General features: G+C 57.9%; 1 protein-coding gene across 1 annotated transcript; it reads right to left on the bottom strand.

The window, feature by feature from the left end:
- Positions 1-11,268: 11,268 nt before the first annotated feature.
- LOC311201455 (serine/threonine-protein kinase pim-1-like) lies at positions 11,269-13,973 on the bottom strand (the record flags this gene model as incomplete). Its single annotated transcript, XM_084275842.1, is given in 7 exon segments — positions 11,269-11,315; positions 11,318-11,425; positions 11,654-11,830; positions 12,250-12,616; positions 12,911-12,961; positions 13,059-13,165; positions 13,319-13,973. Coding segments are annotated over 7 exon segments (1,512 nt in total).
- Between the last annotated feature and the right edge of the window lie 726 nt (positions 13,974-14,699).

Raw genomic sequence — 14,699 nt, 5'->3', positions numbered from 1 at the left:
GACGGTAAACCAGCCCGCGTAGGGCGGGAAGACAGGAGAGCAGCCACTAGCACTGAGGGGCGGGAAGGTGGCATGAGGCGGCGGTGCCCGCGTGTGCCGGGGGACAGGGGAAACCTGCAGAGGAGAGGGCAGAGTTAGGAAGCGCCCCGGGGAGGGGCAGACACCATTCACACTGTGAAAGGGGGGGACGGCACGCCCAGCCAGCACCTGGGTGAAACCATCAGGAGAGGGAGGGGGGGAAGCGGATTAAACCACCCTTGGGGCTGCAGGGCGGGCGGCTGGCAAGACAGTAGACAGAATGACGTGCGGGTTGGGGACACGCACTGAGTGGGTTAGGGGCCGGCTGCGTTCCTGTGGGTGGCTCTGCTGACACCTGCGGCTGTCACGGTCCCCTCAAGGAGTCATGGCCGCTTGGCGCCGTTTCCAGCCCCCGAGGGAGCCTCGGTGCCAGGGTGTCCCCTCATAACCACAACTGGGCAGAGGGAGGAGCCGCCATGATGGGGCAAGCCGTGAGGCGAGGGTGGGCACCCCGCGAGTAAACGGGGATAACCTGGGAAAAACACCTACAGAAGTCAAAAAACCACAAACTTTCCGGCTGACATAGCACCCCAACAGCCCCTGAGGCGCTGCCATCCCCCTCACGTCCTGAAGAAAAACCCCGCCACAGAGGTGGCTGGCAGCCATCAGCTCTTAATGGTGCCAGGTGTGGGCAGAGCAGGACATCCTGTCTCCATCATCCCAGAAACATGGGGACCTGTTATCCCCAGGGAAATTGTACAATGGTTCCTGGAGAATCAGCTGCTGCCTGTCCGGTGGTCAGGCTGCCAGCATGGCTGTGCCCTACATGAGTCAGTTCTTCATGAGGCGCCTCAGCTTGTCCTGTTTTCCCTGGGCGTCCCTCGGGGTGTCTCAGGTGTTGGGGACACCGGGAAAAGGACTCTTTTGGGACACGGGAAGGCTGGGAATGCTAAAAGAAAGAAAATAAATTTCAAAAATGAAGACAATTTCGACAACAGGTGTATTTCTGCAAAACCCGCCTGTGTCAGCAGGACGGGGCTGACGGCAGAGGGCGGCACAGGCTCGTCGCTGGCGCCTCACGGCAGGGCCTGGCCTCGGCCCGCTGCTCTGCCCTGACCCAACCTGCCATTGCTCTCTCCCCCATGAGCCACCCTCAAGGTATTTCGGGACAGAGCGAGCTCAAAACCCTGCCAGCGAGCCCAGGATCTCCTGACAGCTTTCGATTCTCAGGATCCCACAGAATCTCTTTCGGTTCTCAGGATCCCTCTCAGGAGACCTGCCAGGAGCAGTCCATGCTGGAAACACCCCACCAAGGGCTGGATTCAGCCTTCCCTGTCGTGCTTTCAGCTGCCTGATCCTGGTTAAAGCAGCTCAGCAAAGCTTTGGAGCTCTGTCTTGGCCAGAGACAAACCAGCGATCCTTGCAGAACCCATGGTGCAGTCACCAGTACCCACACACTCCCAGCATCCTTCATCCCACCCAGCAATAAAGACGTTTCTCCACCACATCAAGTGTTTCATTTTTATTTAAAACCGCATAAAAAAAATAAGATTTCTCAATTCCCCTGTACAATATTAACAAAAGAGAAAACCCAAAAAGCTCCACCCGCCAGCTACACACTTGGTTACATGGAAAGACTCGACAGCGCGGACAGCCCGGGCCGGCTCCCCCCTCCCCAGCCCCAGACAAGACACCCGTGGGGAAGCCAAAAACTCATCTGCAAACCAAGATCTGCACGTGGCGAGGAAACAACATCAATCAGAACTATGTACACAAGAGAGCTGGGAAGCAGGCAGCCGCTCCACACCTCTGCCAGAAACGTTACGGACCCGGGGATGGACACAGGACAGACACGGAGGGAAGACCCGAGTGGAAAAATCAGGATGGGGAGGGGATCAGCAGCTGTAGAAGCAAATGTGGGTTGGTAATCCACAGGAATCATAAATAAATAAATAAATAAATAATCTTACTGGCTAGAATCACAACGTTGGAAAAGACCTTTAAGATCATCAAGTCCAACCGTTCCCATTCTATGCTAAGCCCTATCCCTGAGCACTTCATATACCCTTTTTCTACATACATCCAGGGAAGGTGACTCAGCCCCTCCCTGGGCAGCCTGTTCCACATCCCCACAACTCTTTCAGTAAAAAAATTTTTTCTATCCTCTGCTCTGACACTGCCCTGACACAGCTTGAGGCCATTGCCCCTTGTCCCATCTCCTGTTACTTGGCTGGAGAGACCATCGCCCACCTAGCTACAAGCCTCCTGGGCTCCTTTGCCCTCAAGGGCTGCCTCCCATGGCATCTTATCAGGCAGCTTTCTGAACAGTCCAAAGTCAGCCCTACAGAAGTCTAAGGTGCCGGTTCTGCTGTCTTCCTTCCTTCCTTCTAGTATTAAGAATTCTATCAGCTCATGATCACTATGCCCCAGGTGTCCTCCAACCTTCACATCCCCCACTAGGCCTTCTCTGTTTACAAACAAGTCCAGCAGGACACCTTCCCTGGTTGGTTCACTCACCAGCTGGGTCAGCAAGTTGTCTTCCAAAGACTCCAGGGATCTGCTAGACTGCTTCCTCCCTGCTGGATTGTACTTCCAGGAGACATTAGGAAGTTGACGTCCCCACTAAGGACGAGGGCTGGTGATCACTTCTCCCAGTTGTTTAAAAAACTACTCATCGGCTTCCTCATCCTGGCCAGGTGGTCTACAGCAGACTCCCATCACTACATCTCCATGATTTCGTGCTACTCTGATTTTAAAACAGAGACACTCAACCCTGTCATCACCATAATCCAGCTCCAGGCTGTCAAAGCATTCTCTGACATAGAGGGCTGCCCCACCTCCTCTCCTACCTGGCCTGTCACATCTGTAGAACTCTTTAAAAAAAATAAGTAATTCACCAAAAAAATTTGTCATAATTCAAATAAATTAATAATTAAAATAAATACAAAAGCTGAACAAGTAAAATGTTCTCACTATTAACAACTGTACATCAGACTTTGCTCCTGTATAACTTTGTACACATTTACAGCTCTGCTGGTTTGCATTGTTTGTGCATTCGTGAGGGCACAGGGAAGCAAAGAACCCCAGAAAATCCACGCGAGCTGCAGGCACGGGAGGCGAGGCACTGCCTGCTCGGCTCTCAACAGCATCTTCGGACCTGGTCTGGCTTTGAGAAGAGGAACTCTCTTACCCAGGCGAGTCTTGGAAAAGCAGCAGTGTAGGAACATTCAAGTATTTCCTCCAGCACAGCCCAGATCGCGACTGAAGGCACTCGAGCACGGCGACAGCAGAGAAGACACAGCCATTCGGCCGGGGACCTGCCCTCCCCACCCTCCCAGTCACTTTGCCCCCGTTGAGGACTTCCTAATTACAAGGTCTCTGATCTTCTCGCAGCCCCGAATTCAGCAGGTCAGGAAGACACTTGGGAGCCTCCAAAATGAGAAACAAACAAACAAACAAACAAACTGTATTTTTAGAAAAATAAAAAGAAGAAAATAAAATTACTATCTAAACATTAAACAAGACATGGTCAGTGGGGTGGGTGCCGAGGACTGGTGGGTGGGATGGTGGGTGGGATGGCAGCCACCATCGCGTGGAAGGCCAGGTCTCCAGCACAGTTCCAGGACGAGATGTGAGTGTTCCTGTTTGATGGTCCCTGCCTGGCACTACGGTCCTGAGGAAGAAGTCCGTTGTTCTTTGATTCTTCTGGCCAGGGGACACGTAGAGGTGTTATTTGCCAGGCTCCTGGATCAAACTGTGCAGGTGGATCTCTGCTGCTCCTGGGGCAGGTGAAGGTCTTGCAGCCATGGATGATTGAAAATGTCCTCCAAGGATGGCCTGTCGGCGGGGTCCATGGACAAACACCACCTGATGAGATCCTGGCACTCTGGGGAGAGAAACCAGAAACGGCTGGTGAGAGAAGGCTCCTGTCCACCTCTGCCCAGGGTGTGCTCAGGGCTGCACCCAAACCCAAAAGCCCAGCAGCGTGGCAGGATGTGCCACCTCCTCCAGCTAGCCACGGGCTATCAGCCTCCTCCATAGCCCAAACAGTGGGATGCTTGGGTGCTCGGTGCCATCTCCAAAACCCATTATCCCTGCAAAGCTGGGTACTCACCAGCTGACACGTGCTCTTCGAAGACGACATCCCCACAAATGATGTCCTCGTCGTCCTTGAAAGGCACATCCCCACAGACCATGCTGTACAGCAGCACGCCCAGGGACCAGGTTGTTGCTGAGTGGCCGTGGTACTGCTGGTTACAGATCCACTCAGGTGGGCTGTACAACCGTGTGCCTGGGGGATACAAGGCAGAGCTGTCAGGTGGATGCTGCCCTTTCCCTGATCCTTGTCCCAGCATCCGCTGGTCAGCACCCGCACCGCACTGGTGGCAGGGGGAGGGATGTGGTGTGACCCACCACCCCCTCGCCAGCACATGACTCTTGTTTACAAACTGCATTGTAAGAGCAAGCCGCCGGTGCCGGAAGAGGGCAGCACGGGCCCGACAAAAAAAACCCACCCCAAACCCCACGGGTGGGGAAAGAGCACGCCTTAACCCTCCCCCGGAACCCCTCTTCGGACTTGGCCCCAAAATAAAAACACACGCTAAGGCAAACAAGGGGAGCGGAGCAGCCCCAGCCCACCTGTGCCTGCAAACCCAACCTCCCCCTCCGTGCCCCCCTGTACCGGGAGCATTTCCCCTGCTGTGCACTCACCACTGAATTCGGTGTACACTGTGTCCTTGAGAAAGGTGCCACAGCCGAAGTCAATGAGCTTGAGCTCTCCGGTGTCGAGGTTGATGATGATATTCTCCTCTTTGATGTCACGGTGCAGGACGCCACAGTTGTTACAGTGCTGCACCGCCTCCAGCACCTGGTGGAAGAGCCCCCGGGCCAGCTCCTCGGACAAGGACCCCCTCTCGGTGATGAAATCGAAGAGGTCCTGCGCCGGCTCCGGACGCTCCAGCACCAGCAGGAAGCTATCCGGCAGCTCCGCCCAGTCAAGGAGGCTGATTACACCGGGGAACCCAGAGCCCACCTGGTTCAGCAGCACAATCTCCAATGGCACACGGGTACCATCGGGCTGCGTTGGGAACACGACACTGTCAGCAGACTGATGCTGTGCCGGGAGCACCCTGCCTGCTGCCCCCTTGTCCAGCACCACCGGTGTCTGGGCACCCCCTCACCCGGGGGACGCTCCGGTGACACTCTGCCCGGTGCCAACGGTGCCTGGGCACCCCCTCACCCGGTGGATGCTCCGCGTTCCCCAGCGACCCCAAGCCCACCCCCAGTCCCCGCGAGGTGTCCCGGTTTCCCCCTCCCAAGCATCGACTCCTCCCCACCCGTAAGGTCCCCGTTTCCCCCGGTCACTCACCAGTTCGCCCCACTCATAGATATCCTCCCGGGCCACGTGCTTGATGGCCACCTGCAAGCCAAGGGGAGCGGCGGGCTGAGCACGCCGCCCGGCCCGCCGACTCCCCCTCCTCCTCCTCCCCCGCCCCGCCGCCGGCCCCGCCACTTACCGGCGTGCTGTCTGAGAGGCGGACACCCGAATACACGGAGCCGAAGCCGCCGCTCCCCAGCAGCGGGCCCACCCGGTAGATGTTCTTCGGTGTCTCCTTGTCTTTCCCTGTCGGTTAAGACACGGCCGTCAACGCTCCGCCCGGGGCCCCAACCGTCCCCCAACCGAACCGGGCCGGGCCGAGCCGGGCCGTGCGTCTCCGCCCCGGCTGCAGTGGAGCGGCGCGCAGCTCGGGCCGTCGGGGGGGAGCCAGGTCTGTACCTTGACGGCGGCGACGCTGGTACGGAGCGAGTGCTTCGCGGCGCCGGCGCCGTTTGATGTTGATCACCCGTGTGCCGCCACCGCCCCCAGCCGGCCTCGGGTGGAGCGGAGACCGGCTGCGGGGCGGGGACCGGAGGCGGGGCGGGGACCGGGTGCGGGGCGGGGATTGAGGGCGGGGCGGGGAGAGCTGGCGGGCGGTGCTCCCTCCGCGGGCCCGACGGCGCCAGGCCGCCCTGCGGCGACTGAGCCGGTAGGGGGCGTACCGCACCGCGGCGCGAGGGCGGCGGGCAGCGCCGCGGCGGGAAGGAAAAGGCGCCAAAGCGGCCCGCGGGTCCCTCCCGGTGGTCTGGGGGGGCGTGCGGGGTGCGAGCGGAGAGGAGGGAGGGGAGGCTGAGGCGCGCAGAGGCGGGGGTACCGCCAGCCCGTCCGTTCGCGTCTCCATCGCCAACGCCAATGCCACCGCGTCCCGGTGGTTGCCGAGGCATCGGCGAGCCGCGATTGTGCCGTCAGCGGGTGATGGACCCAGAACCCACCTGGACCCACGCGAACGGCGCTGCCGGGACACCAGGGGGTCGCGCAGTGTCCCTCTGCCCTGCACCGCTCTTGCCAGGGCAACCCCACAATCCCCCTCCGACATGGGTGATGCTCCAGTGCCACCCTGTTCACAGCCACAGGTGCTTAGGCATCCCCCACCCCCGGGGGATTCTCCTGTGCCCTTCTGCCTGGTGCAACAGCTGTGGTGTCTGTGTCAGGCTGCTCACAGGGAGATCATGACAGGGTACAGGTTACTGGCACTGCAGCAGAAAGCGTATCCATCAAACCTCAGTACCGCTTTGGACACAGAACAGAGTTATTCTAGCAGACCCTACTTCTTCCCTTTTAAAACAACACTTAAACACTTCCCACTCCTAAGCCCAGCCTCCCATCTCTAAGAGCAGGCTAGAAACACAGGGTAACACACCAGACCAACCTGCCAACACATCCCCAGACAATTCCCAAACCGAGATGCACAGAGCAGCACTGGAAGCATGAAACAACGTTTACTAATTCTGCTACTCTAAATCTACCACCCACTGAAAGCTGATAGACCCCAGTGACCAAATCCCCACAGCCTGGTGGAAAAGGAAGCTAAGGCAGCCTCCAAAGCTTTACAAAGCCTCCCTCTGCCAGCTTGTCAGGGGAAAGAGAGGAGAGACCCAAGTATCTGCATGGGCAGATCTCTTCTTTGTTTGTCTGAGCTTCCAGAAAGGAAGGTTCACAGCCCACAGCCACGGATGGGGCACAATCCCACCTCCACTTTTCATGGCTGTGTTGCCCAGGCCCAGTTGGTAATCGTGCCTGGAAAGGAGCAGCACACAGGGTGTTTAGAGGAGGCAACGAGCCTCCCGGATAGCGGGATGTTTGCCAAGCAGGCAGTATGTCCTGGGGACAGCGGGAAAGGGACATTTGTCCCACCACAGCTCAGCCTGCCAGCCAGGGTGGACACATAAACCCCTCTGGGTTGAGGCCCAGCTGGGCAGCAACATGGCTCCTCTCTGGGGAGAGAGCCTTAGGAGACTTTTTTGGCACACGGGAAGGCTGGGAATGCTAAAAGAAAGAAAATAAATTTCAAAAATGAAGACAATTTCGACAACAGGTGTATTTCTGCAAAACCCGCCTGTGTCAGCAGGACGGGGCTGACGGCAGAGGGCGGCACAGGCTCGTCGCTGGCGCCTCACGGCAGGGCCTGGCCTCGGCCCGCTGCTCTGCCCTGACCCAACCTGCCATTGCTCTCTCCCCCGTGAGCCACCCGCAAGGTATTTCGGGACAGAGCGAGCTCAAAACCCTGCCAGCGAGCCCAGGATCTCCTGACAGCTTTCGATTCTCAGGATCCCTCAGAATCTCTTTCGGTTCTCAGGATCCCTCTCAGGAGACCTGCCAGGAGCAGTCCATGCTGGAAACACCCCACCAAGGGCTGGATTCAGCCTTCCCTGTGGTGCTTTGAGCTGCCTGATCCTGGTTAAAGCAGCTCAGCAAAGCTTTGGAGCTCAGTCTTGGCCGGAGGCAAACCAGCGGCCTTTGCAGTACCCGGGTGTCAGGGCCTGGCTGCATTCCTGTCCTGTCAAGGTGACATGGCCGTTTGGCGCCGTTTCCAGCCCCCGAGGGAGCCTCGGTGCCAGGGTGTCCCCTCATAACCACAACTGGGCTGAGGGAGGAGCCGCCATGATAGGGCAAGCTGTGAGGCGAGGGTGGTCAACCCCTGAGCAAATGGGGATAACCTGGGAAAAATCCCCACAGATGTCAAAAACCCACAAACTTTCTGGCTGACATAGCACCCCAACAGCCCCTGAGGCGCTGCCATCCCCCTCACGTCCTGAAGAAAAACCCCGCCACAGAGGTGGCTGGCAGCCATCAGCTCTTAATGGTGCCAGGTGTGGGCAGAGCAGGACATCCTGTCTCCATCGTCCCAGAAACATGGGGACCTGTTATTCCCAGGGAAATTGTACAATGGTTCCTGGAGAATCAGCTGCTGCCTGTCCGGTGGTCAGGCTGCCAGCATGGCTGTGTCCTACATGACTCAGTTCTTCATGAGGCGCCTCAGCTTGTCCTGTTTTCCCTGGGCGTCCCTCGGGGTGTCTCAGGTGTTGGGGACACCGGGAAAAGGACAGTTGTCCCCCCCAGCTCAGCCTGCCAGCCAGGGTGGACACACAAAGCTCTCTCCATCGCCTCTGGGTTGAGGCCCAGCTGGGCAGCAACATGGCTGCTCTCTGGTGAGAGAGCCTTAGGAGACTCTTTTGGCACACGGGAAGGCTGGGAATGCTAAAAGAAAGAAAATAAATTTCAAAAATGAAGCCAATTTCGACAACAGGTGTATTTCTGCAAAACCCGCCTGTGTCAGCAGGACGGGGCTGACGGCAGAGGGCGGCACAGGCTCGTCGCTGGCGCCTCACGGCAGGGCCTGGCCTCTGCCCGCTGCTCTGCCCTGACCCAACCTGCCATTGCTCTCTCCCCCATGAGCCACCCTCAAGGTATTTCAGGACAGAGCGAGCTCAAAACCCTGCCAGCGAGCCCAGGATCTCCTGACAGCTTTCGATTCTCAGGATCCCTCTCAGGAGACCTGCCAGGAGCAGTCCATGCTGGAAACACCCCACCAAGGGCTGGATTCAGCCTTCCCTGTGGTGCTTTCAGCTGCCTGATCCTGGTTAAAGCAGCTCAGCAAAGCTTTGGAGCTCCATCACGGCCAGAGACAAACCAGCGATCCTTGCAGAACCCATGGTGCAGTCACCAGTACCCACACACTCCCAGCATCCTTCATCCCACCCAGCAATAAAGACGTTTCTCCACCACATCAAGTGTTTCATTTTTATTTAAAACCGCATAAAAAAAATAAGATTTCTCAATTCCCCTGTACAATATTAACAAAAGAGAAAACCCAAAAAGCTCCACCCGCCAGCTACACACTTGGTTACATGGAAAGACTCGACAGCGCGGACAGCCCGGGCCGGCTCCCCCCTCCCCAGCCCCAGACAAGACACCCGTGGGGAAGCCAAAAACTCATCTGCAAACCAAGATCTGCCCGTGGCGAGGAAACAACATCAATCAGAACTATGTACACAAGAGAGCTGGGAAGCAGGCAGCTGCTCCACACCTCTGCCAGAAACGTTACGGACCCGGGGATGGACACAGGACAGACACAGAGGGAAGATCCGAGTGGAAAAATCAGGATGGGGAGGGGATCAGCAGCTGTAGAAGCAAATAAATAAATAAATAATCTTACTGGCTAGAATCACAACGTTGGAAAAGACCTTTAAGATCATCAAGTCCAACCGTTCCCATATACATCCAGGGAAGGTGACTCAGCCCCTCCCTGGGCAGCCTGTTCCACATCCCCACAACTCTTTCAGTAAAAAAAATTTTTCTAACCTCTGCTCTGACACTGCCCTGACACAGCTTGAGGCCATTGCCCCTTGTCCCATCTCCTGTTACTTGGCTGGAGAGACCATTGCCCACCTAGCTACAAGCCTCCTGGGCTCCTTTGCCCTCAAGGGCTGCCTCCCATGGCATCTTATCAGGCAGCTTTCTGAACAGTCCAAAGTCAGCCCTACAGAAGTCTAAGGTGCTGGTTCTGCTGTCTTCCTTCCTTCCTTCTAGTATTAAGAATTCTATCAGCTCATGATCACTATGCCCCAGGTGTCCTCCAACCTTCACATCCCCCACTAGGCCTTCTCTGTTTACAAACAAGTCCAGCAGGACACCTTCCCTGGTTGGTTCACTCACCAGCTGGGTCAGGAAGTTGTCTTCCAAAGACTCCAGGAATCTGCTAGACTGCTTCCTCCCTGCTGGATTGTACTTCCAGGAGACATTAGGAAGTTGACGTCCCCACTAAGGACGAGGGCTGGTGATCGCAAGACTTCTCCCAGTTGTTTAAAAAACTACTCATCAGCTTCCTCATCCTGGCCAGGTGGTCTATAGCAGACTCCCATCACTACATCTCCATGATTTCGTGCTCCTCTGATTTTAAAACAGAGACACTCAACCCTGTCATCACCATAATCCAGCTCCAGGCTGTCAAAGCATTCTCTGACATAGAGGGCTGCCCCACCTCCTCTCCTACCTGGCCTGTCACATCTGTAGAACTCTTTAAAAAAAATAAGTAATTCACCAAAAAAATTTGTCATAATTCAAATAAATTAATAATTCAAATAAATACAAAAGCTGAACAAGTAAAATGTTCTCACTATTAACAACTGTACATCAGACTTTGCTCCTGTATAACTTTGTACACATTTACAGCTCTGCTGGTTTGCATTGTTTGTGCATTCGTGAGGGCACAGGGAAGCAAAGAACCCCAGAAAATCCACGCGAGCTGCAGGCACGGGAGGCGAGGCACTGCCTGCTCGGCTCTCAACAGCATCTTCGGACCTGGTCTGGCTTTGAGAAGAGGAACTCTCTTACCCAGGCGAGTCTTGGAAAAGCAGCAGTGTAGGAACATTCAAGTATTTCCTCCAGCACAGCCCAGATCGCGACTGAAGGCACTCGAGCACGGCGACAGCGGAGAAGACACAGCCATTCGGCCGGGGACCTGCCCTCCCCACCCTCCCAGTCACTTTGCCCCCGTTGAGGACTTCCTAATTACAAGGTCTCTGATCTTCTCGCAGCCCCGAATTCAGCAGGTCAGGAAGACACTTGGGAGCCTCCAAAATGAGAAACAAACAAACAAACAAACAAACTGTATTTTTAGAAAAAAAAAAAGAAGAAAATAAAATTACTATCTAAACATCAAACAAGACATGGTCAGTGGGGTGGGTGCCGAGGACTGGTGGGTGGGATGGTGGGTGGGATGGCAGCCACCATCGCGTGGAAGGCCAGGTCTCCAGCACAGTTCCAGGACAAGATGGGAGTGTTCCTGTTTGATGGTCCCAGCCTGGCACTACGGTCCTGAGGAAGAAGTCCGTTGTTCTTTGATTCTTCTGGCCAGGTGACACGTAGAGGTGTTATTTGCCAGGCTCCTGGATCAAACTGTGCAGGTGGATCTCTGCTGCTCCTGGGGCAGGTGAAGGTCTTGCAGCCATGGATGGTTGAAAATGTCCTCCAAGGATGGCCTGTCGGCGGGGTCCATGGACAAACACCACCTGATGAGATCCTGGCACTCTGGGGAGAGAAACCAGAAACGGCTGGTGAGAGAAGGCTCCTGTCCACCTCTGCCCAGGGTGTGCTCAGGGCTGCACCCAAACCCAAAAGCCCAGCAGCGTGGCAGGATGTGCCACCTCCTCCAGCTAGCCACGGGCTATCAGCCTCCTCCATAGCCCAAACAGTGGGATGCTTGGGTGCTCGGTGCCATCTCCAAAACCCATTATCCCTGCAAAGCTGGGTACTCACCAGCTGACACGTGCTCTTCGAAGACGACATCCCCACAAATGATGTCCTCGTCGTCCTTGAAAGGCACATCCCCACAGACCATGCTGTACAGCAGCACGCCCAGGGACCAGGTTGTTGCTGAGTGGCCGTGGTACTGCTGGTTACAGATCCACTCAGGTGGGCTGTACAACCGTGTGCCTGGGGGATACAAGGCAGAGCTGTCAGGTGGATGCTGCCCTTTCCCTGATCCTTGTCCCAGCATCCGCTGGTCAGCACCCGCACCGCACTGGTGGCAGGGGGAGGGATGTGGTGTGACCCACCACCCCCTCGCCAGCACATGACTCTTGTTTACAAACTGGATTGTAAGAGCAAGCCGCCGGTGCCGGAAGAGGGCAGCACGGGCCCGACAAAAAAAACCCACCCCAAACCCCACGGGTGGGGAAAGAGCACGCCTTAACCCTCCCCCGGAACCCCTCTTCGGACTTGGCCCCAAAATAAAAACACACGCTAAGGCAAACAAGGGGAGCGGAGCAGCCCCAGCCTGCCTGTGCCTGCAAACCCAACCTCCCCCTCCGTGCCCCCCTGTACCGGGAGCATTTCCCCTGCTGTGCACTCACCACTGAATTCGGTGTACACTGTGTCCTTGAGAAAGGTGCCACAGCCGAAGTCAATGAGCTTGAGCTCTCCGGTGTCGAGGTTGATGATGATATTCTCCTCTTTGATGTCACGGTGCAGGACGCCACAGTTGTTACAGTGCTGCACCGCCTCCAGCACCTGGTGGAAGAGCCCCCGGGCCAGCTCCTCGGACAAGGACCCCCTCTCGGTGATGAAATCGAAGAGGTCCTGCGCCGGCTCCGGACGCTCCAGCACCAGCAGGAAGCTATCCGGCAGCTCCGCCCAGTCAAGGAGGCTGATTACACCGGGGAACCCAGAGCCCACCTGGTTCAGCAGCACAATCTCCAATGGCACACGGGTACCATCGGGCTGCGTTGGGAACACGACACTGTCAGCAGACTGATGCTGTGCCGGGAGCACCCTGCCTGCTGCCCCCTTGTCCAGCACCACCGGTGTCTGGGCACCCCCTCACCCGGGGGACGCTCCGGTGACACTCTGCCCGGTGGTGCCAACGGTGCCTGGGCACCCCCTCACCCGGTGGATGCTCCGCGTTCCCCAGCGACCCCAAGCCCACCCCCAGTCCCCGCGAGGTGTCCCGGTTTCCCCCTCCCAAGCATCGACTCCTCCCCACCCGTAATGTCCCCGTTTCCCCCGGTCACTCACCAGTTCGCCCCACTCATAGATATCCTCCCGGGCCACGTGCTTGATGGCCACCTGCAAGCCAAGGGGAGCGGCGGGCTGAGCACGCCGCCCGGCCCGCCGACTCCCCCTCCTCCTCCTCCTCCGCCCCGCCGCCGGCCCCGCCACTTACCGGCGTGCTGTCTGAGAGGCGGACACCCGAATACACGGAGCCGAAGCCGCCGCTCCCCAGCAGCGGGCCCACCCGGTAGATGTTCTTCGGTGTCTCCTTCTCTTTCCCTGTCGGTTAAGACACGGCCGTCAACGCTCCGCCCGGGGCCCCAACCGTCCCCCAACCGAACCGGGCCGGGCCAAGCCGGGCCGTGCGTCTCCGCCCCGGCTGCAGTGGAGCGGCGCGCAGCTCGGGCCGTCGGGGGGGAGCCAGGTCTGTACCTTGACGGCGGCGACGCTGGTACGGAGCGAGTGCTTCGCGGCGCCGGCGCCGTTTGATGTTGATCACCCGTGTGCCGCCACCGCCCCCAGCCGGCCTCGGGTGGAGCGGAGACCGGCTGCGGAGCGGGGACCGGCTGCGGGGCGGGGACCGGGTGCGGGGCGGAGACCGGGTGCGGGGCGGGGATTGAGGGCGGGGCGGGGAGAGCTGGGGGGCGGTGCTCCCTCCGCGGGCCCGACGGCGCCAGGCCGCCCTGCGGCGACTGAGCCGGTAGGGGGCGTACCGCACCGCGGCGCGAGGGCGGCGGGCAGCGCCGCGGCGGGAAGGAAAAGGCGCCAAAGCGGCCCGCGGGTCCCTCCCGGTGGTCTGGGGGGGCGTGCGGGGTGCGAGCGGAGAGGAGGGAGGGGAGGCTGAGGCGCGCAGAGGCGGGGGTACCGCCAGCCCGTCCGTTCGCGTCTCCATCGCCAACGCCAATGCCACCGCGTCCCGGTGGTTGCCGAGGCATCGGCGAGCCGCGATTGTGCCGTCAGCGGGTGATGGACCCAGAACCCACCTGGACCCACGCGAACGGCGCTGCCGGGACACCAGGGGGTCGCGCAGTGTCCCTCTGCCCTGCACCGCTCTTGCCAGGGCAACCCCACAATCCCCCTCCGACATGGGTGATGCTCCAGTGCCACCCTGTTCGCAGCTACAGGTGCTTAGGCATCCCCCACCCCCGGGGGATTCTCCTGTGCCCTTCTGCCTGGTGCAACAGCTGTGGTGTCTGTGTCAGGCTGCTCACAGGGAGGTCATGACAGGGTACAGGTTACTGGCACTGCAGCAGAAAGTGTATCAATCGAACCTCAGTACCGCTTTGGACACAGAACAGAGTTATTCTAGCAGACCCTACTTCTTCCCTTTTAAAACAACACTTAAACACTTCCCACTCCTAAGCCCAGCCTCCCATCTCTAAGAGCAGGATAGAAACACAGGGTAACACACCAGACCAACCTGCCAACACATCCCCAGACAATTCCCAAAGCAAGAAGCACAGAGCAGCACTGGAAGCATGAAACAACGTTTACTAATTCTGCTACTCTAAATCTACCACCCACTGAAAGCTGATAGACCCCAGTGACCAAATCCCCACAGCCTGGTGGAAAAGGAAGCTAAGGCAGCCTCCAAAGCTTTACAAAGCCTCCCTCTGCCAGCTTGTCAGGGGAAAGAGAGGAGAGACCCAAGTATCTGCATGGGCAGATCTCTTCTTTGTTTGTCTGAGCTTCCAGAAAGGAAGGTTCACAGCCCACAGCCACGGATGGGGCACAATCCCACCTCCACTTTTCATGGCTGTGTTGCCCAGGCCCTGGTGGTAATCGTGCCTGGAAAGGAGCAGCACACAGGGTG

The sequence above is a fragment of the Gallinula chloropus genome (assembly GCF_964237585.1).
Source record: "Gallinula chloropus genome assembly, chromosome: 27".
Lineage (NCBI taxonomy): Eukaryota > Metazoa > Chordata > Aves > Gruiformes > Rallidae > Gallinula > Gallinula chloropus.
The sequence above is the reverse complement of the archived record's forward strand: the minus strand, read 5'-3'. Positions and strand labels throughout refer to the sequence as shown.